Consider the following 20815-nt stretch of genomic DNA (forward strand, 5'->3'; position numbering starts at 1 on the left):
GGGGACGAGGCCGGGCGCGGGCGGAGGCCAGGCCGGTGGCGGTGGCGGGCGCAGCCGGACGCTTCGGAGGCAGCGCGGAGCTGGGGTCGGCGCGGGGCCGAGGCAGGAGAGCGAGAGGGGCCCCTGCTCGGGAGTCGGGGGTGGGAGCCCCGAGGGGGGGCCCTGGCCTGGAGCTGAGCCTGGCGCGGACCCGACCGGGAAGGCCCTGGGAGCCCGGGGTGGGAGGCGGACTGATCCCTTTCGGGTCGCGGTTGGCCTTTGAACCCTGGGGGGATTCAGTCCTGGTTTTCTGAGCCGCAGTGCGGACCGCAGCCCCTTAGTGTGAGCCCCAGGAGGGGCCCCCCGGTCCCATCTGCCCCAGCCCTCGGGGAGGCCCCGCAGCCTCCGTCTCTGGACTCCACTCTGTCTTCCAGCCACCGGCCCCTTTCCCAGGCTCAGTAGAGACCTTGGATCTTTTCTGAATGGCAGGGGAGACCCCTATCCCCTTTTCCTGAATTCCAGCGAGGCCCAGTCTTCTAATGAGCCCCAGCCAGGGCTCTGTTCTTCTGTGGATGCCGGGGTCCCACCGCCTCTCTTGAGACCCGGATTGAATTCTGACCTCCCCTTGGGAGCTTCCCGGGACCCCAGGTCTTCCTTTTCCGAATCCCAGAGGGTCCCCAAGTCCTCTCTTCTCAAACTCTGAGCCCAAGGGAACCCCGGCCACATCTCCTCCAAACACAAGAGGACCTCAGATCCCTTCCTGGGTACCCCAAACTCTTAGCCCTAGTGGGGTGCTCAGATCTCTCAGGAAAATCAGTTTCCCTTTTGTCAGCCCCCCAGCGGAGACCCCAAAGCAGTCCCTTGGAGCTGCAGGGAGCTTCAGCGGGCACCAGATCTCATTCCTCTGGAGCTCTTGGGGTTGACCCCCTCCTGGGAACCCGGACTCTATCTCTAAGCCTCGGGGTGGGGGCCTTGCTTTTTCTCTGGGCCCCATCTTCTTTGCCAAGTTCTTGAGGGCAACCTAGACCCTCCTCTGAACCCCAGAGGCTTCCCCAACCCCGGGGATCGTTTTTCTCTTCTGAACCCCAGAAGCATTCTCGACTTTCCCATTTGAGATTCCAGAGAGGACTCGGCTCTCCCTCTTTCATATCCAGGGGAAACTGAGTCCGTCACCCCCTTCAAGACCCCAGGCCGCTCCTCGCTCCCGCCCCTCGAGGCCCCTCGTCGGCTCTGCCTCCTCCCCCTTCTCGACCCCACCGGCCATAAGATGATGATGTGGTCCAACTTCTTCCTGCAAGAGGAGAACCGGCGGCGGGCGCAAGGGCAGCGCGGGTCGGGGCTGACGCCCGAGCGCGAGGGGAAGGTGAAACTGGCGCTGCTGCTGGCCGCCGTGGGCGCCACGCTGGCGGTGCTGTCCGTGGGCACCGAGTTCTGGGTGGAGCTCAACACCTACAAGGCCAACGGCAGCACCGTGTGCGAAGCGGCCCACCTGGGGCTGTGGAAGGTGTGCACCAAGCGGCTGTGGCAGGCGGACGTGCCCGCGGACAGGGACACCTGCGGCCCCGCGGAGCTGCCCGGAGGTGAGCAGACGCCCCGAGCCCAGGGCTTGCTTCCCACGGACAGGGAGGGAGAGGGGCCCGTGTCCGAGGAGAAAACCCGCCCCAGGGACGAAAGCCTGAGCCCGGAGGAGAGAGCTCGCATCCCAGTAAGCGCCAGTGCTCACATCATCCTCTGCTCTCAGAAACTGCTGAGAGTGAGAGGGATCCCCCAGATATGGCCTAGGTCCCTCACGGGCCTACCGCCAGAGAACCTGTGCCTTAGAGCTTGCTTTCCTGCTACAGACTGTACCCCAAGACCAGAATGTGCCTACAGGGAGTCTATGCCCCCAGGCCATCCTGTATCCCCAGACCAGGCTGTGACCTGAGACCCCTCAGACGAGTCTGTACCCCTATTCTGCACCTCTAAAGAGAGCTTGTGCCCCCGCCTACAGCCTGTTCCCCAAGACCATTCTGTGCTGCCAAAGTCTGTGCCCCAAGACCATCCTGTACCCCGACTATCCTGTACCCCCAGATCAGCCTGTGTCCCCAGCTACAGTTTCCACCCCCAGACTAACATGCACCTCTAGACCAGTCTATATGCCTAGACCAGCCTGCATCCTTACACCAGCCTGTGCCCTCAGATCAGCCTGCACCTCCACACCAGGCTATGGTCCCAGATCATTCTATGACCCCCAAAGCCCCTGCCCCCACAGAGCCAATGTTCCTAGGCATCACTGGGTCCCCCCCAGACCAGCCTATAGCTCTAGAGAGAGCCTGTGTCCCTAGAAAAACCTTGCCTGTGTCCCCAGACCCAGCCTGTGATTCCAGACACAGCTGGTGTCCTCAGATAGCCTGTGCCCACCCCAGACAGCCTGCACCCTCTGGAAATGCCTGTGTCCTGGAGACAGCCTGTGCCCACTCTGCATGTGCCCACAGACAGCCTGTGCCCATGGAGAGACAGCCTGGGTTCGTGGTGTCAGCTTCCTCTTCCCAGCCTGGAGACAGCTTGCGCTCCCATCCTGTGAGCCCTGGGGAGACAGACGCCCACCCCAAAGCAGGATCTATGCCTGTTCCCCACCTACTGCTTCCACCAAACCAAGCTCTCACCAGACACCTCCCAACACCCGAGGGCAGACCTTGTTCCTTCCCTGCAGTGTTCTTCACTTCCTGTCCTCTCGCCTCCAAATGCCCAGACTGGACATTTCAGCATTTCTCATTTTCTCTGAGAGACATTCCCATACTCCCTCCTTTCCCAAATCATGGCTGTTTTATCCCTGGGCATGGCAGAGAGCTGTCCCATACCTCCCTGACACGACAGGCCACGGCTTGTACTTATACCAGGGGGACATTCTATACCCCTGGGGAACTGGATGAAATCTCATTCTACCTCCACTGACCCATGGAAAATACCTGGCACTCCTCAGAGCCCATTTGGGCTGTCATATATTTGATCACCCATATGAGATCTCCAGCACTCTTCAGTCTCCAGAGAAGGTCCTATCATCCCAGTGCCCCTCAGAGAATATGGCCTATTTTTCTGGGTTCCATATGAGATTTCCCTCGTCCCTCACTTCTCCAGATGTGATATCTTATATTTGTAGAGTGCAAAATAGGATGTCCCAAGCCCTCAATAGGACAATGGGATGCCAGGCCCCCCCGGCTGTCTGAGCTACCCACTTGGTGTCCAGATGGGCTACCCTTGATCATTTTATTTCTGCAGATGGGCTATCTCTGGCCCCTCGGGGGTCTCATAAAGGATGATCTCAAACTTTTGCAAAATGGGAGGCCCCAGTGATAAGAATATTAGCTGCTTATGTAATGCCTGGTTCTCATCTCAGTGTTTTATGTACATTAACTCATTAAGCATCATAGCTAGCCTATGAGTCGTTATTATCACTCCCATTCTAGAGAAGAGAAAAATGAGGAGCAAGAAATCTCGGTGGCTCAGTCTATACACCCAGGCTAGTTAGATGGAATTTGAAGCTTGGTTGCCTCTCTTCTCAACAACTGCATTATATCACATCTCACTGGTCCAGCAAGAGATCCCAAAGGTCAAAGGTCCTGGGGCAATGGAGGGGGTGACCCATTCCATCTCACCGCATCGTATGGGGTTCCTCACATCCCTTGCTGTCCCCTCCATTGATCAGAAAGGACTTCAGTCTTCTAACAGGGCCATTAACATTGTCTCACAAACCCAACCTCTCAGAGGACATCTCCCAATCTTCATTATGTCAGAGAAATATCTCACACTCACCACTGCCCATCAAAAGGCATCCCTGGCTCCCTTGGCTATAAGTGTGGAATGTGGGGGTGACCCTTACCCTGTACTTTTCCAGAAGGGATACATCATATTTTGGAGTGGTCAAGAGTTGGGATGTCCTAAAGTATTAGTAGCCAAAAGGGGATGCCAGGCACCTTACATTGTACCAGAAGGGCCATCACACTTCCCTTGTGGATGTAGACCGTGTTTCCCGCAATGACTGCTTCAAAGAGCACCTGCACCCTTTGCTCAGTGACGTGAAGCATCCTTTACCTCTTTTTCTTTGAAATGGAGTTTTGCTCTTGTTACCCTGGCTGGAGTGCAATGGCACGATCTCGGCTCACTGCAACCTCTGCCTCCCAGGTTCAAGCAATTCTCCTGCCTCCGTCTCCCAAGTAGCTGGGATTACAGGCATGCGCCACAACATCCGGCTAATTTTTGCATTTTTATTAGAGACAGGGTTTCACTATGTTGACGAGGCTGGTCTCAAACTCCTGACCTCAGGCGATCCGCCCACCTCGGCCTCCCAAAGTGCTGGGATTACAGGCGTGAGCCACCGCGCCCAGCCCAGCATCCTTTACCTCTTGCTGCTGCATGAGAACTCATATATCCCACTCCTCCTGGCTGGACATCTCACCCCTTCTCCTCCCCTCAGGGTACTTGGGGAGCGCCCACGCCACCTCACCTGACACAGGGACTGATTTCTTGTCCCTTCATATCCTTGTTCAAATTTTTTCACGTTCACGGACTGCCTGGTCCCTCTTCTATGGCCTTTACTCCTGTTATTCTCGACCTCTCTTCACCTTTTCTGTGCCTCAGTTTCCCCATCTGTAGAATAAGACAGTAGGTCAGGCTGGGTGAATTCTGAGGGGATTTCTGGGTCTAAAATGCATTCAGAAAGTGCTCCCTTCCCTTCCTTCCTTCATTTCTCCTTCCTTCTCTCCCTTTCTTCCTTTTTCTGTCTTTCTTAACTTTAAAATTTCTCTTTTTTTTTTTTTTGAGATGTAGTCCTGCTCTGTCACCCATGCTGGATTGCAGTGGTGCCATCTCGGCTCACTGCAACCTCTGCTTCCCGGGTTCAAGCGATTCTCCTGCCTCAGCCTCCTGAGTAGCTGGGATTACAGGCGCCCACCACCACTCCCGGCTTTTTTTTTGTACTTTTAGTAGAGATGGGGTTTCACCATATTGACGAGGCTGGTCTCGAACTCCTGACACCAAGTGATCTGCCTGCCTTGGCCTCCCAATGTGTTGGGATTACAGGCATGAGCCAGCGCACCCGGCCCTGTGCTTTGTTTTATATTATTTTTTCCTCGTTCTTTTCCAGCTCATCTCTTTAATGTGTTTGATACACACTCACGGATATGTATTTTGACTTGGAAAATATATAGTGTTAGTTTATATGTGTGTTTTACATAAATGAGCTCATGCTATTGATTTTGTCTGATCTTTGGGATTTTTTTTTTTTTTTTTTTGAGATGGGATCTCACTCTGTCACCCAAGCTGGAGTGCAGTAGTACAATCTTGGCTCACTGCAACCTCTGCCTCCCGGGCTGAAGCGATCCTCTTGCCTCAGCCTCCTGAGTAGCTGGGATTACAGGTGCGTGCTGCCACACCCAGCTGATTTTTTGTATTTTTGGTACAGATGGGGTTTCACCATGTTGGCCAGGCTGGTCTCAAACTCCTGAGCTCAAGTGATTCTCCTGCCTTGGCCTCCCAAAGTGCAAGGATTACAGGTGTGAGCCACCTTGCCTGGCCTCGACTTTTGGATTTTTAAATTAAATTATTAGTATTATTATTATTGTTTTGATCAACACGGTGTTTCTCAAATCTCTCCATCTTGCTTTAGGTTATTCTAATTCATGGCTATATGTATTGGAGAGATTTTCACAAGGACTGTCTGTGTCATTTACTTGTCTGTTCCCCTATTAGATGGACACCTGGCTTGATTCTGACTGCATGTTACTTATAAACAGTGCTGCTGTAAACATCTGCATATATATTCCTGTTTTGTTTTTTTTTCTGGAGTTATACCCTGCAATGAAATTGTTGAGCCACAGGCTATGAACGTTCTTCATTTCATAAAGTACCTCAGAGTGCCTTCCCAAAAGACTAGGAGTACCCGTTCATACACGGTGTTTCCTCTTACCTTTTCAAACGCTTGATATGACCCTTTTAATGTTGGCCAATCTAATTGATGGAAAGTGGTGGCTCCCTGCTGATTCCAGCTGCCTCCCTCTGATCCCTGGTGAAGTGGGGCATCTCTTCATGGACTTGTGAGTTACCCAGGCTTCCTCTTTTGTGAATTACTATTCATACCCTTTGCCCATTTGTCAACTGGGTTTTCTCTCTCTCTTCTTGCTAATCCACAGGAGCTCTTTGTGTGTTCTAGGTAGGAATCCTTCCTGAGACAGGAATCCTTTCTGAGTCTGTTAGTCTTCTGCTACTTGTATCTTGGTATCCTTTGTTGAATCAAGTGATTATCCATATGTAATCCCACTTGACCCTCAACAAACCCATACGAAGGGGCCAGGAAAGAGATTATTATCTCATTTTAAAGAGGAAGAACTAGAGGCCCAGAGAAGCTAATGGCGCACTCGAGGCCACAGGTCTGGGGCTCAGAGCCCTGGGCAGGAGTCCCAGCTCCTGGATGACGGTGTGGTCGCAGGTGGCTTTCACACCTCTGGGCATCATTTTTCTCCTCTGTGTATCAGGGATGCTGATGTCCAAGTTTTAGGCTCCCGTGAGCTGTGTTAACTGTCCAGCCCTGAGCTTACGCAAGGGACCTCACATCCTCATGTCTGTTTTCTCTCTCCTGCTCCCACAGAAGCAAACTGCACCTATTTTAAATTCTTCACCACAGGGGAGAATGCACGCATCTTTCAGAGAACCACAAAGAAAGGTGAGAACTTTTCACCCCCTGGTGGGCGACAGGTGGGGAAATGCTGAGTATGCTGGAGGAGTTCTAGAGAGAATTCTCCCCTCCTCTGCTTTACCCCAGGGCGGGCCTTGTGTCTGTAATCTGTGGCTGCCCCCTGGGGAGTGCTGGCGGGAGAGTTAATGATGGGGACGTGGTGCTCTAGAGAATCTAGAGAACTCTTTTTTTTTTTTTTTTTTGAGATGGAGTCTTGCTCTGTTGCCCAGGCTGGAGTGCAGTGGCACAATCTCTGCTCACTGTAACCTCCGCCTCCCCAGGTTCAAGCGATTCTCCTGCCTCAGCCTCCTGAGTAGCCGAGACTATAGGCACCCACCACCACGCCCAGCTAATTTTTGTATTTTTAGTAGAGACGGGGTTTCACCATGTTGACCAGGCTGGTCTCGAACTCCTGACCTCAGGTGATCCGTCTCCTCAGCCTCCCAAAGTGCTGGGATTACAGGCGTGAGCCACCGCACCCAGCTGTGCCTAGAGCTCTTACCCCATCTCTGCCTATGCCACGTTCTGTGTCACCCTGGGCAAGTTGCAGCCCCTCTCTGTGGGTAGCACTTGGGCATCTCACAAACCTGCATGCATCACGTGCTGACCACAGAGCTGGGCACTCCATCTGTAAGATCTCCAGTCCTCACAGTAGCCCTGCAGGGCAGGGGCTTTATCTTCCATCTTCCAGAAGTCCAGGAATGGTTACAATTATTTTTCCCAGGAAGTGGCAGAGGCAGAAGCAGGATTCAGACCCAAATAATTCTGACTCTCAAGGAGCACGCTACTAAAGAATCTTCTGAGGAAAGGTGTGGTGGCTGACACCAGTAATCCCAGCACTTTGGAGGCAGGCAGATCACTTAAGGCCAGGAGTTCGAGACCAGCCTGGCCAACATGGTGAAACCCCATCTCTACTAAAAATACAAAAATTAGTGGCCGGGCGCCGTGGCTCACACCTGTAATCCCAGCACTTTGGGAGGCTGAGGCAGGCAGATCACGAGGTCAGGAGATCCAGACCATCCTGGCTAACACAGTGAAACCCCATTTCTACTAAAAATACAAAAATTAGCTGGGTGTGGTGGCTCACGCCTGTAATCCCAGCACTTTGGGAGGCTGAGGTGGGTGGATCACGAGGTCAGGAGATCGAGACCATCCTGCTTAACACAGTGAAACCCTGTCTCTACTAAAAATACAAAAAATTAGCTGGGTATCGTGGCAGGCGCCTGTAGTCCCAGCTACTCAGGCGGCTGAGACAGGAGAATGGCGTGAACCCGGGAGGCGGAGCTTGCAGCGAGCTGAGATCGTGCCACTGCACTCCAGCCTGGGCGACAGAGGGAGACTCCGTCTCAAAAAAAAAAAAAATCATAAAAAAAAAAAAAATAATTAGTTGGGCATGGTGGCGGGTGCCTAAAATCCCAGCTACACGGAAGGCTGAGGCAGGAGAATCGCTTGAACCTGGGGAGGCAGAGGTTGCAGTGAGCTGAGATTGCACCACTGCACCCCAGCCTGGGCCATAGAGCAAGACTCCATCTCAAAAAAAAAAAAAAAAAAAAAAAAAAAAAAGAAAAGAATCTTCTGAGAAGATGGAAATATTCTGTTTCTGTGCTGACCCATATAGTGGTCATGGCCCCACGTGACTCCAGCACACACACTTGGAATGTTACTGGTGAGACACGGAACTGAGTTTCTAATTGTGTTTAATTTAAATTGATTGAGCATGGAGGCCACTTCTGGCTAGCAGTGAACGTACTGGAGAGTGCTGTTCTAAACACTTTGCCCTTTCTTTTTATTCATTTTGTATTTGTATTTATTTATTTTTATTTTATTTTATTTTATTTTTGAGACGGAGTCTCGGTCTTTCACCCAGGCTGGAGTGCAGTGGCGTGATCTCAGCTCACTGCAACCTGCACCTCCTGGGTTCAAGCGATTCTCCTGCCTTAGGTTCCCTATTAGCTAGGATTACAGGCGCCCGCCACCACGCCGGGGTAATTTTTGTATTTTTTAGTAGAGACAGGTTTCACCATGTTGGCCAGGCTGGTCTTGAACTCTCCTGACCTCAAGTGATCCACCCACCTTGGCCTCCCAAAGTGCTGGGATTATAGGTGTGAGCCACCGCACCTGGTCCACAGGAGGAAATTTAGGCTGAGAAGGGTTCAGCCTAAATTCCTACCGGAATCTGGAAAATCCTACCAGAATCTTCCACGTAGGAAGTAGTTGGGGAGATTTCCAACCTGGATCATTCCACTGTAGCACACTGCCTTTGCCTTCGTCTCCCACACACCCCACTGCCTCACCTTCCTCACCTGTAAACCAGTGGTAACCAGATCCTCCGTAATAGTTGGTAATTCTCAACTCTTTCTAATCCTGGCCCTCTCCTCCCTTTGCTTAGTGACTTTAGAGAAATAACTGACCCTTTCTGAGTCTTAATTCCTTCAACAGTGTAAGTAAAATGTTGGGCTGGATGATATTTTACTCGAAAATTCTTCTCTCGCCCTGAATCTTCCCTCTTCCTGGTTCTGGGTTCCTACAGGTGAATCCTCCTCATTCCCTACATCCCATGTTCTCTGCTTCTTTCCTCTCTCTTCCTGGCAGAGGTGAATCTGGCAGCTGCGGTGATAGCAGTGCTGGGCCTGGCAGTCATGGCCTTGGGGTGTCTCTGTATCATCATGGTGCTCAGTAAAGGTGCAGAGTTCCTGCTCCGAGTTGGAGCTGTCTGCTTTGGCCTCTCAGGTGAGGGTTCAGAGCCTGGAGGCTGAGGACATTGCATGCTGGGAGGATCTCCAGGCACTATTGCATGCTGGGAGATGGGGTCTCTATGCACTGTTGCATGCTCAGAGATGGAATCTCTGTGCACTGCTGCATGCTGGGAGTAGGGTCTCCACACACTGTTGCATGCTGGGAGTAGGATCTCCACACACTGTTGCATGCTGGGAGGTGGGATCTCCAAGCCCTGTTGCATGCTTGGAGTTGAGGGGAAGAAGCCCGAGGGCTATAGTAGGTTCAAAGATGGGAGAACCCCAACAACCGGGCTAAGGATTGGAGGGTGTCCAAACATTGTTTTAGATTTGGACCTGGGATCTCCAAGAATTGTTGCATGCTGGGAGATGGCATTTCCAATCACTGTTGCATGCTAGGCATTAGAGAAAGCTCAAGGACTACAGAGGTCTCAAAAATTGGAGGGTTCTAAGCCCTGTTGTTGGCTGGGAATTGGAAGCTGTCCAAACACTTTTCAAGGTTTGGACATGGAGTCCCCAAACACTGTTTCATGCTGAGATGTTTTAAGCATTATAGCGTGTTGAGAGGTCAGGGAAGCCCAGGGGCTGTAGTAGGCTCAAAGGTGGAAGAGTTTCAAGCCCTATTGTTGGTTCAGAATTTGATGGTCTCTAAATGCTCTTTTAGATTTGAGACTTGAGGTCTGCAAGGACTGTTGCATTCTTGGAGCTGAAGGTCTAAATAAAATGCTGCGTCTTGTGAAATGTAGCCCTCAGCAATAAACAACACTTCAGTTTATTGTACTTCCAGTTGTAATCCTTACAACAGCTCTGTTAGGCAGGGCTTACTATCCCCCATTTTATTAATTTATTTATTTTTGAGACAGAGTCTCCCTTTGTCGCCCAGGCTGGAGTGCAATGGCGTGATCTCGGGTCACTGCAACCTCTGCCTGCTGGGTTCAAGTGATTCTTCTGCCTCAGTTTCCCAAGTAGCTGGGATTACAAGCAGGCATCACCATACCTGGCTAATTTTTGTATTTTTCGGTAGAGACGGGGTTTCACCATATCAGCCAGGCTGGTCTCGAACTCCTGATGTCAAGTGATCTGCCTGTCTTGGCCTCCCAAAGTGCTGGGATTATAGGCGTGAGCCACCACACCCAGCCTCCCCCATTTTATAAATAAGGAAATTGAGGCTCAGAGAAGTCAGATGAATTACTCATGGACACACAATCAATGATGGCGTGATGGCAGAGGTGGGATTTTAAACTCAGTTTTCTTTCTTTTTTGAGATGGAGTCTCACTCTGTCACCCAGGCTGGAGTGCAGTGGCACGATTTCAGCTCACTGCAACCTCTGCCTCTAGGTTCCAGCCCAAGCTGTGCCCTGAATCACTGTGTGGCCTTGGGAAGTTTCCTTTTATTTTCTGGACCTTGGTTTTCTTCTTGAATCAAATGTTTTCTTTTCTTTTCTTTTTCTTTTTTTTTTTTTTTGAGACAGAGTTTCGCTCTTGTTGCCCAGGCTGGAGTGCAGTGGTGCTATCTCAGCTCACTGCAACCTCCGCCTGTCAGGTTCAAGCAATTCTCCTGCCTCAGCCTCCCAAGTTGCTAGGATTACAGGTGTGTGCCACCACGCCTGGCTAATTTTTGTATTTTTAATAGGGACAGGGTTGCACCATGTTGGCCAGGCTGGTGACCTCAAGTGATCCGCCCACCTCAGCCTCCCAAAGTGCTGGGATTACAGGCGTGAGCCACCGCGCCTGGCCAAGACTTTCATAAAACACTTTAATATCAACACCTTCCTGTGCGCCCCCGGGGGTAATGCAGATGTGAGTTTAATAATAACGCCAGCACCAAATTCCTACCAAGCTACAAATTCCGTGAAAACAGACATCATCTTTATATTTTTTCATCGTTCCATCCTCAGGGAGTTAGAGAGGGCCTCTCTGGGGAGGTGACATTGAAGATGTCAAAGTATGGATAGACAAGCTGGGAGAGTTTGCTGCATTGCAGATCTGGAAAGAAAGCCAGTGTGACAGGAGTGTGGAGAGAAACAGGGAGACTGGTGCAAAAGATGTCACTCATTAATGTGACATTAATGTCACTAGCCCTGTGACATTAACAGGGAATCAAAAAGATCTAGGTTGGAGTCTCAACTTCTTAACAGCTGTGTAATTGGGGCAAACCTTTTTCTATCTCTGAGCTTAAATCTCCTTATAGCCATGAACTCATTCATCCAGATACCTGTTAATTTTGTGTCCATCCATCCTATCCATCCACCCATTTATCCTTCCGTCGATTGATCAGTTTCCTCCCTCTCTCCCCTTCCTTCCCCTCTCTCTTTCCCTATCTCTCTTTCTCTCTCTATCTCTCTCCTCTTTTTTTTTGTTTTGTTTTTGTTTTTGTTTTGAGACAGGGTCTCGCTCTCTCATCCAGGCTGGAGTGCAGTGGCACGATCTCATCTCACTGCAACTTCGACTTCCAAGGCTCGAGTGATTTTCCTCCCTACCATTCAGCCTCCTGAGTAGCTGGGAATACAGGCGCACGCCGCCAAGCCCGGCTAATTTTCGGATTTTTTTTTTTTTTTTTTGTAGCGATAGGGTTTCGCTATGTTGCCCAGGCTGGTCTCCAACTCCTGAGCTCAAGTGATCCTCCTGCCTCGGCCTCCCAAAAGTGCTGGGATTATAGGTATGAGCCGCCACGCCCGGCCCCTCTCTCTTTTTCTTTTCCACCCTCTTTCCTTTCCTCTCTCCCTCCAATCATCTATTTCTCCTTTTTTTTTTTTTTACTTGTCCATTCATTTAACAAGTATTTCTTTAATATCCAGTGAGTCCTAGATGCTGTGCTAGGAGCCGCTGAGGATGCAACGATGAATAAGACAAAGATGATGTTTGTTCTCATGGAATTTGTAGCTTGGTAGGAATTTGGTGCTGGTGTTATTATTGAACTCACACCTGCATTACTCGTGGGGGTGCACAGGAAGCTGTTGATATAAAAGTGTTTTATGAAAGTCTTGAGCACAAAAATGTTCTGCAGATTGTACTACCAATTGAGAGTGAAGGAGGATTTGATGTTCTAATTACTGTGGTTAGATTGCGTGTCAGGGACTGGGGCGGGTTGGGCTTTTGAGGTCTCCCTAGATAAAGGGACGTGTCCAGGTTGTCTTTTTTCTCTCCTTATAATACATATATCAGCTGTTGTTCTATGTTTTAGAGGTATGAGACAGAGAAGTCTGCTGCCCTCGTGGATTTATAGTGCAGTGGGAGAGACAGAAATGAGATAAAGAGACATTAGTCCTATAAATCAATATACATTCATAACTACCAACTGTGATGAATGCTATGGATAAAAAGTATAGAGTATGAGAAAAATGTATGACAGGAGGCCCACTGTAGATTTAGGTGGCAGTGGTTAGTGAAGGCGTCCCTTCAAAACATGTACTTCATACAGAGATGTGAAGAATAAGGACGTCTAAGGCAGGCTCAGGGAGGGGGAGGCAGAAAATTATTCCAAGCAGCATAAAGGTCTTCAAGCCTGAACAAATCTGGTGCACTGAAAGTCCTGCTCCACGCTGTGAGAGTGTGGGAGGAGCAGCTTGAGAGGAGGCTGGAGAAGCCGCAGGAGCCAGACCCGCATGCCTTTTTATTTGTTTTATTTATTTTTTATTTTTGAGACAGAGTTTTGCTCTGTCACCCAGGCTGGAGTGCAGCGGTGCAATCTCGGCTCACTGCAACCTCTGCCTCCCAGGTTCCAGCGATTCTCCTGCCTCAGCCTCGGAAGTAGCTGGGATTACAGGTGCCTGCCACCACACCCGGCTAAGTTTTGTATTTTTAATAGAGACGGGGTTTCTCCATGTTAGCCAGGCTGGTCTCGAACTCCTGACCTCAGGTGATCCACCTGCCTTGGCCTCCCAGAGTGCTGGGATTACAGACATGAGCCACCGCGCCTAGCCATCCAACAGCAAATTCTATTGGCACTGCTTCCAAAACATATTTTGAATGCAAACACTTCCCTCTATTTCACCAAAACAGGAATCCAAGCCACGGCTATATTTCCCTGAGGTAATTTCTATGGCCCCCTAACTCTTCTCTATGCTTCTCCTTTTAACCTCCTCAAGCCTGTTCTCCACAGAGCAGCTAGAGTGATACTTCTATTTTTTTAATTCAAAATTTTTTAAGACAGGGTCTGGCTCTGTCGCCCAGGCTGATGTACAGTGGCACAATCACAGCTCACTGCAGCCTCAACTTCCTGGGCTCAAGCAATCCTCCCATCTCATCCTCGAGTAGCTGGGACCACAGGCACACGCCACCACTCTGGGCTAATTTTTAAAATTATTTGCAGAGACGAGGTCTCACCATGTTGCCCAGGCTAATCTTGAATTCCTGGTCTCAAAAAATCCTCTCCCTTCGGCCTCCCAAAGTATTGGGATGATGGGCATGAACCACCGCACCCGACCAAGTGATACTTTTTACTTTTTTTTTTTTTTTGGACGGAGTTTCCGCTCTTGTTGCCCAGGCTGGAGTGCAATGGTACGATCTCGACTCAGTGAAACTTCTGACTCCTGGGTTCAAGGGGGTCTCCTGCCTCAGACTCCCGAGCTGCGCCACCACGCCTGGTTATTTTTGTGTGTGTGTATTTTTAGTAGAGATGGGCTTTCTCCATGTTGGCCAGGCTGGTCTCAAACTCCTGATGACCTCAGGTGATCTGCCTGCCTCAGCCTCCCAAAGTGTTGGGATTACAGGTGTGAGCCACCATGCCTGGCCCCTAAGTGATACTTTTATATCATAAGTCGGATCATGGATTCTCCCTAGAATAAAAGCCACTTAAATTCCTACTACTAGAATAACATGATGGCAAGGCCTCGTGGGGGCTGACTCCCGGCGCCCTGTGACTCCCTCTCCTGCCATCTGCTCTCCCTGCTCCGGCCACGCCGGCCTCTGCTGTTCCCCAGACGCTCTAAGCTCATTCATCCCGCAGCATGTTTTGGCCGCCTGCCCCCTCAGCCTGGAGTGTTCTTCCGCCGGCGCTTCACATGTCTCATTGCCTCACATTGTTTAAGTCTCTGGTCAAATATCACCACCTCAGAGAGACCAGCACTGACCATCGTGTCTAAAGGGGACTCATTTGGTATCCAAGAAAACGTTAAAAATAAATAAGTAAATAAAAGAGCGGGGCGTGGTGGCTCACACCTGTAATCCCAGTTACGCAGGAGGCTGGGGCAGGAGAATCGCTTGAACCCGGGAGGCGGAGGTTGCAGTGAGCTGGGATCTCGCCACTGCACTCCAGCCTGGGTGACAGAGCGAGACTCCAGCTCAAAAAATAAATAAATAAATAAAATAATAATAATAATACAAGAAAGAGAGCGCATGAGAGAAACTGGGCGCGGTGGCTCACGCCTATAATCCCAGCACTTTGGGAGGGTGAGGTAGGTGATCACTTGAGCTAGGAGTTCGAGACCAGCCTGGGCAACATAGTGAAACCCCATCTCTACCAAAAATACAAAAACTAGCTAGTCTCATTACCTGATCTCAAAAAAAAATAGACAAAAATTTAAAAATAAAATAAACTGGCCGGGCACGGTGGTTCATGCCTGTAATCCCAGCACTTTGGGAGGCTGAGGCGGGCAGATTGCAGGATCAGGAGTTGGAGACCAGCCTGGCCAACGTGGTGAAACCCTGTTTTTACTAAAATATAAAAAATTAGGCGGGCGTGGTGGTGCATGCTTGTAGTCCCAGCTACTAAGGAGGCTGAGGCAGGGGAATCACTTGAACCCAAGAGGTAGAGATTGCAGTGAGCCAAGATTGTGCCAATGCACTTCAGCCTGGGCGACAGAGTGAGACTCCATCTTAAATAAAATAAATAAAATAAAATAAAATAAAATAAAATAAAATAAAATAAATAAACCAGGCACGGTGGCTCACTTCTGTTATCCCAGAACTTTGGGAGCCAAGGCTGGCAGATCACTTAAGCCCAGGAGTTTGAGACCAGCCTGACCAACATGGTGAAACCCTGTCTCTACTAAAAATACAAAAATTAGCTGGGCGTGGTGGCAGGTGCCTGTAATCCCAGCAACTCAGGAGGCTGAGGTGGGAGCATCATTTGAACCTGGGAGGTGGAGGTAGAAGTGAGCTGAGATTGCACCACTGCACTCCATCCTGGGTGACACAGCAAGACTCTGTCTCAAAAATAAATACGTAAATAAATTTTAAAAATAAGAAAGAAAGAAGACTCATTTCCAGCTGGGACCTTACCTGCTTTATTTTTCTTCACAGAATTGATCACTACCTGGAATTCTCTATTTATTTATGCCCGTATTCATTTGCCAGGCCCACTATAAGAAAGTAGCACAGCCTGGGTGGCTGTGGTACAACAGAGATTGATTTCCTCGCCGTTCTGGAGGCTGGAAGTCTAAGACCAACACGTCGACAGGGAGGTTTTCTCCAAGGCTTCTCTTCTTGACTTGTAAATGGCCAACTTATCCATGTATCTTCACATGGTCTTCCCTCTGTACCGGTCTGTGTCCCCAGTTCCTTCTTTCTTTCTTTTTTTTTTTTTTTTTGTTGAGTCAGTCTGGCTCTGTCACCCAGATTGGAGTGTGGTGATGTGATCTCTGCTCACTGCAACCTCCTCCTCCCGGGTTCAAGTGATTCTCCTGCCTCAGCCTCCCGAGTAGCTGGGATTACAGGCCCCCCCGCCATGACACCCAGCTAATTTTTGTATTTTTTAGTAGAGAGGAGGTTTCTCTATGTTGGCCAGGCTAGTCTTGAACTTCTGGCCTCAGGTGATCTGCCCACCTCTGCCTCCCAGAGTATTGGGATTACAGCCATGAGCCACTGTGCCCAGCCTTCTTTTTTTATTTTGTTATTTTATTTTATTATTTTTTTTTGTAGAGACAGGGTCTCACTATGTTGCCCAGTCTGATCTTGAATTCCTGGCCTCAAGAGGTCCTCCTGCCTGAAATTTTTTTTATCTCATAAGGACACCAGTCACATTGGATTAGGGTTCCTTCTGATGACCTCGCTTTAACTTAATTATCTGTTTGTGTGTGTGTGTGTTTGTTTTGTTTTGTTTTTTGAGACAGAGTCTCACTCTGTTGCCCAGGCTGAAGTGCAGTGGTTCGAGCTCAGCTCGCTGTAGCCTCTGCCTCCAGGATTCAAGCGATTCTCATGCCTCAGCCTCCCGAGTAGCTGGGATTACACGCATGCGCCACCACACCTGGCTAATTTTTGTATTTTTAGTAGGGACGGGGTTTCACCATGTTGGTCAGGCTGGTCTCCAACTCCTGCGATCCGCTCGCCTTAGCCTCCCAAAGTGCTGGAATGACAGGCGTGAGCCACTGCACCCAGCCTTAACTTAATTATCTCTTTAAGACCTCTATATCCAAATACAGTCACGTTCTGAGGTACTTGGGGTCAGGACCCCAAAACATGAACTTTTTGTGAAGAACACAGCTCAGCCCTCAACAATGCATTTAACTGATAATTGTCCATCTCTCCTTGGATGAAACTCCAGAAGGACAGGGACTTGGTTGTAGTATCATTTATGTATTATATGTATTTTGTAATAAGAGCTCAATGAACATCTGTTGAATGAATCAAAGAATGCATGAATCAGGTCTGCTGTGGTGGCTCACACCTGGAATCCCAACATTTTGGGAGGCTGAGGCAAGAGGATTGTTTGAGGCCAGGAGTTTGAGACCAGCCCGGGGCAATGTGGAAAGATCCGTTCTCTACAAAATAAAATGAAATAATTAGCCATGATGGCTTGCAACTGTAGTCCCAGTTACTCAGGAGGCTGAGGCGGGAGGAGGGCTTGAGCCTGGGAGATCAAGGTTGCAGTGAGCTATGATCGCACCACTGCACTCCAGTCTGGGTGGCTGAGACCTCGTCACTAAAAAAAGAGAAAAGAAAAAAAAAAGAATGAATTAGGAAAGGAATGAAGGGGAGTCCTTGTCTAAATGCTTTTCCACTTCCCATTCTGTAATGTTGGGCTGCATGGTGCAAAGAAGGGGCTTTTAAATCACAGCATCCAGGCTGCATTCTCCAGCCCCCGAATCAAAACCTCAGTGAATGGCTGGGCACGATGGCTCAGGCCTGTAATCCGAGCACTTTGGGAAGTGGATAGATCACCTGAGGTCAGGAGTTTGAGACCAGCCTGGCCAACATGGTGAAACTCCATCTCTACTAAAAATACAAAAATGAGCCGGGTGTGGTGGCGTGAGCCTGTAGTCCCAGCTACTCGGGAGGCTGAGGCAGGAGAGTCTCTTGAACCGGAGAGGCAGAGGCTGCAGTGAGCTGAGATTGCACCATTGCACTCCAGCCTGGATGACAGAGTGAGATTCCGACTCAAAACAAAACCAAAAACAGTAAACAAACAAACAAACAGAAAAAAACACCACAGCGGGGCTGGGGTGCAGGGAGGAAGCAGGGTCAGGAACTGGGGTTGGGGCAGGACTCCGGGGTCTGGAGAGAAGGCGGCTGGGATCCATGACGCAAGCGTGACTCTCAGACGGTCCCGCCTGACCTGGCTCCTGCCCGCTTCTGCAGTTCCATTACCGCCTCTCTCCCCAACCCCAACTCTCCTTGCTCTGACACACTCAGCTTTTCTCTTTTCTCCAAACACTCTGTGCTGCGTCCTACACAGGGCCTTTGCGTCAGCCCCTCCTTCTGCTCGGAACAGCCGTTGCTTCGTTTTGAGCATGACTGACTTCTTTTCATCCTTCAGGTTCCAGCTCAAATGGCTTTTCTCGACACCATCCAAAGTCCCTGCTCCACCCCTGGGTGCCACTCTCTCTGTTTCTATTTCCTTCGTCTCATGCATCACCCTCCGAGATTATCTTGTCTCCTCATTTGTTTATTTTGGACATTGCAACCTGGCAGCCTGCAGGCCCTCGATGGCCAGGAGATGTGCTTTGTTTGCCAGGCAGTGTGTAAAGATTTCTCCAAGTTGACGTTTAAAGGTTGGGAGAATTCCCGTAAAAATAATAATCATTTAAGCAATTATGGGCCAGGTGCGGCGGTTCACCCTTTTAATCCCAGCACTATGGGAGGCCAAGGTGAGTGGATCACTTGAGGTCAGGAGTTCTAGACCAGCCTGGCCAACATGGTGAAACCATGACTCTACTAAAAATACAAAAACTGCCAGACGCGGTGGCTCACGCCTGTAATCCCAGCACTTTGGGAGGCCGAGGCAGGCGGATCACAGGACAGAAGTTCGAGACCAGCCTGGCCAACATGGTGAAACCCCGTCTCTACTAAAAACACGAAAATTAGCCAGGCGTGGTGGCGTGTGTCTGTAATCCCAGCTACTCAGGAGGCTGAGACAGGAGAATCACTTGAACCGGGGAGGCAGAGGTTGCAGTGAGCCGAGATCACGTCACTGCACTCTAGCCTGGGCAACAGAGTGAGACTCCATCTCAAAAAAAAAAAAAATTAGCCGGGCGTGGTGCACACCTGTAGTCCCAGGTACTCAGGAGGCTGAGCATGAGAATCACTTGAGCCCGGGAGGCGGAAGCTGCAATGAGCTGAGATCATGCTGCTGAGGGGCTGCAGCTGGCATCTGCCATCATTTCCACCTGACTTGCTGCCCTGTGTGTTTACACTTTCTCATGCCCCCTGCAGGCATTTGAGTTTTGCAAACTTTGGTTTATTTGTTTACTGTCTATCTCCAAGTAATATATAAGCTCCACGAGGGTAGGGTCTTTCTCTATCATGTTCTTTCTTTTTCGCTTCTTTTAAAAAAAAAAAAAATCAGCCTGTAATTCCAGCTACTCGGGAGACTGAGGCAGGAGAATCAGGAGGCGGAGTTTGCAATAAGCTGAGATCGCACCACTGCACTCCAGCCTGGGTGACAGAGCAAGACTCCGTCTCAAAAAAAAAAAAAAAAAAAAATCTAATGAACCATATTCGCCCTACAGTGCTGCGAACACCAGAACGCATTTCTCCCATCTAGCTGTGATTCTATATCCGCCTTTTAATCATTTTCCAGCGTACGGTTCTGTGGCATCAATTCCGTTCACATTGTTATGCAACCATCACCCCCATCCACCTTCAGAACGATTTTCATCTTCCCCAGCTGAAATTCTATACCTGTTAAACACCAACTCCCCTTTTTCCTCTTCCCTCCGGCCCTTGGCAACCACCCTTCTACTTTCTGTCTCTATGACTTTGTGTCTTGTGTTTTTTTTTTCATCTCCAGCTTCCCAAATGCTGCCTGCTATATAGTAGGTGTTTAGTAAGTATTTGTTGAGTGCACGCGTGGGAAGGTGCCAGGGCGGGCGGGAGGGCTGGGAGAGGATGGCGGAGACGTTCAGACACAGCTGGGGTCGCGGGGGTCTGACTGCGCGCTGTCCTCTGTCCCACAGGCCTGCTGCTTTTGGTGAGTCTGGAGGTGTTCCGGCATTCCGTGAGGGCCCTGCTGCAGAGAGTCAGCCCGGAGCCTCCACCAGCCCCACGCCTCACCTATGAGTACTCCTGGTCCCTGGGCTGTGGCGTGGGGGCCGGCCTGATCCTACTGCTGGGGGCTGGCTGCTTTCTGCTGCTCACACTGCCTTCCTGGCCCTGGGGGTCCCTCTGTCCCAAGCGGGGGCACCGGGCCACCTAGAGCCACGCGTGAGACTTCTCTAAGCAACCACCAAGCCCTTTGACCTTCTCCATTGTACCCCCAAGATCTTTTTGCCCCATCTCCTAGAGAAACTGTGTTCTCTGTGCTCGGGGGCCCATGTTTTTTTACACACCTGCTTCCTGTCCCCTTCTCCTTTCTCCCTCTGTAAATACGTTTTTCTCGGTGCCTGTATGTGGGTTGCTTGGGGGTGGGATGGGAAGAGGCTCCTTGCAGACGACGGTCCCCAGAGAAGACTGGCGGGGACCTGATGGGATAGCTGGGGTGTGGGGTCGGGGGATGAGGTCAGGGGGTCTTGGGTGGGAGTTGGGGGCCCCTTCATTTCCCAGGTCTGGATTGATTCACTTGCCAGGAGAGACTTTTTACAACTCATCTGCAGCTCAGGGTGGGGTTGGGGGAGATAGGGAAGGGTCTGACCTGGCTGTGATCTGATTTGGGATTAAAGGTTTGGAAATTTAACAACTTTGGTTTGGAGTCTATTTGTGACGTGATCGTGCATTCTGGGGTAAAGAAAAGTGACCCCATATACCCTCCAGAAACATACCCTCCAGAAACACTTTTGAGCCCAGAAGTCACGTGAAAACGAACCCATACACAATGGTTGAGAGTGTGGAAAACACAATATATTTTTTATTTTTATTTTTATTTTGAGACAGAGTCTTGCTGTGTCTCCCAGGCTGGAGCGTAGTGGTGCAATCTTGGCTCACCGCAACCTCCGCCTCCTGGGTTCAAGTGATTCTCCTGCCTCAGCCTCCCGAGTAGCTGGGATTACAGGCACCCACCACCATGTCCAGCTAATTT

The 20815-nt window shown here is 50.2% G+C and overlaps 2 protein-coding genes across 4 annotated transcripts in view; both read left to right on the plus strand.

Moving 5' to 3' along the window:
• Positions 1 to 902, plus strand: part of CACNG8 (calcium voltage-gated channel auxiliary subunit gamma 8) — a 31770-nt gene extending 30868 nt beyond the window's left edge. Inside the window, exon 6 of the mRNA XM_032171622.2 lies at positions 820 to 902. Within this exon, the coding sequence (XP_032027513.2) occupies positions 820 to 902 (83 nt within the window). The remainder of the gene's footprint in view (positions 1 to 819) is intronic.
• CACNG6 (calcium voltage-gated channel auxiliary subunit gamma 6) lies at positions 30 to 20473 on the plus strand. 3 transcript variants are annotated; one of them, XM_032171688.2, is made up of 4 exons: positions 30 to 1559; positions 6602 to 6676; positions 9281 to 9418; positions 19758 to 20473. In XM_032171688.2, exons 1-4 carry the CDS (start codon positions 1247 to 1249, stop codon positions 19994 to 19996), a joined length of 765 nt encoding a protein of 254 aa, XP_032027579.1. In that variant the 5' UTR covers positions 30 to 1246; the 3' UTR covers positions 19997 to 20473. The 3 variants fall into 3 exon arrangements, with proteins under 3 accessions (XP_032027579.1, XP_032027580.1, XP_032027581.1); XM_032171689.2 differs by lacking the exon at positions 9281 to 9418; XM_032171690.2 differs by lacking the exons at positions 6602 to 6676; positions 9281 to 9418.
• Positions 20474 to 20815: the final 342 nt, after the last annotated feature.

Source organism: Hylobates moloch, unplaced genomic scaffold (genome assembly GCF_009828535.3).
Source record: "Hylobates moloch isolate HMO894 unplaced genomic scaffold, HMol_V3 SCAFFOLD_12, whole genome shotgun sequence".
In the NCBI taxonomy this organism is placed as follows: domain Eukaryota; kingdom Metazoa; phylum Chordata; class Mammalia; order Primates; family Hylobatidae; genus Hylobates; species Hylobates moloch.

Coding starts and splice junctions, on each gene's coding strand:
- CACNG6 (XM_032171688.2), top strand. CDS start 1,247: ATGATGATGTGGTCCAACTTCTTCCTGCAAGAGGAGAACCGGCGGCGG. Junction 6,677..9,280: donor TCAGAGAACCACAAAGAAAG/GTGAGAACTTTT, acceptor TCTTCCTGGCAG/AGGTGAATCTGGCAGCTGCG. Junction 9,419..19,757: donor TGTCTGCTTTGGCCTCTCAG/GTGAGGGTTCAG, acceptor TCTGTCCCACAG/GCCTGCTGCTTTTGGTGAGT.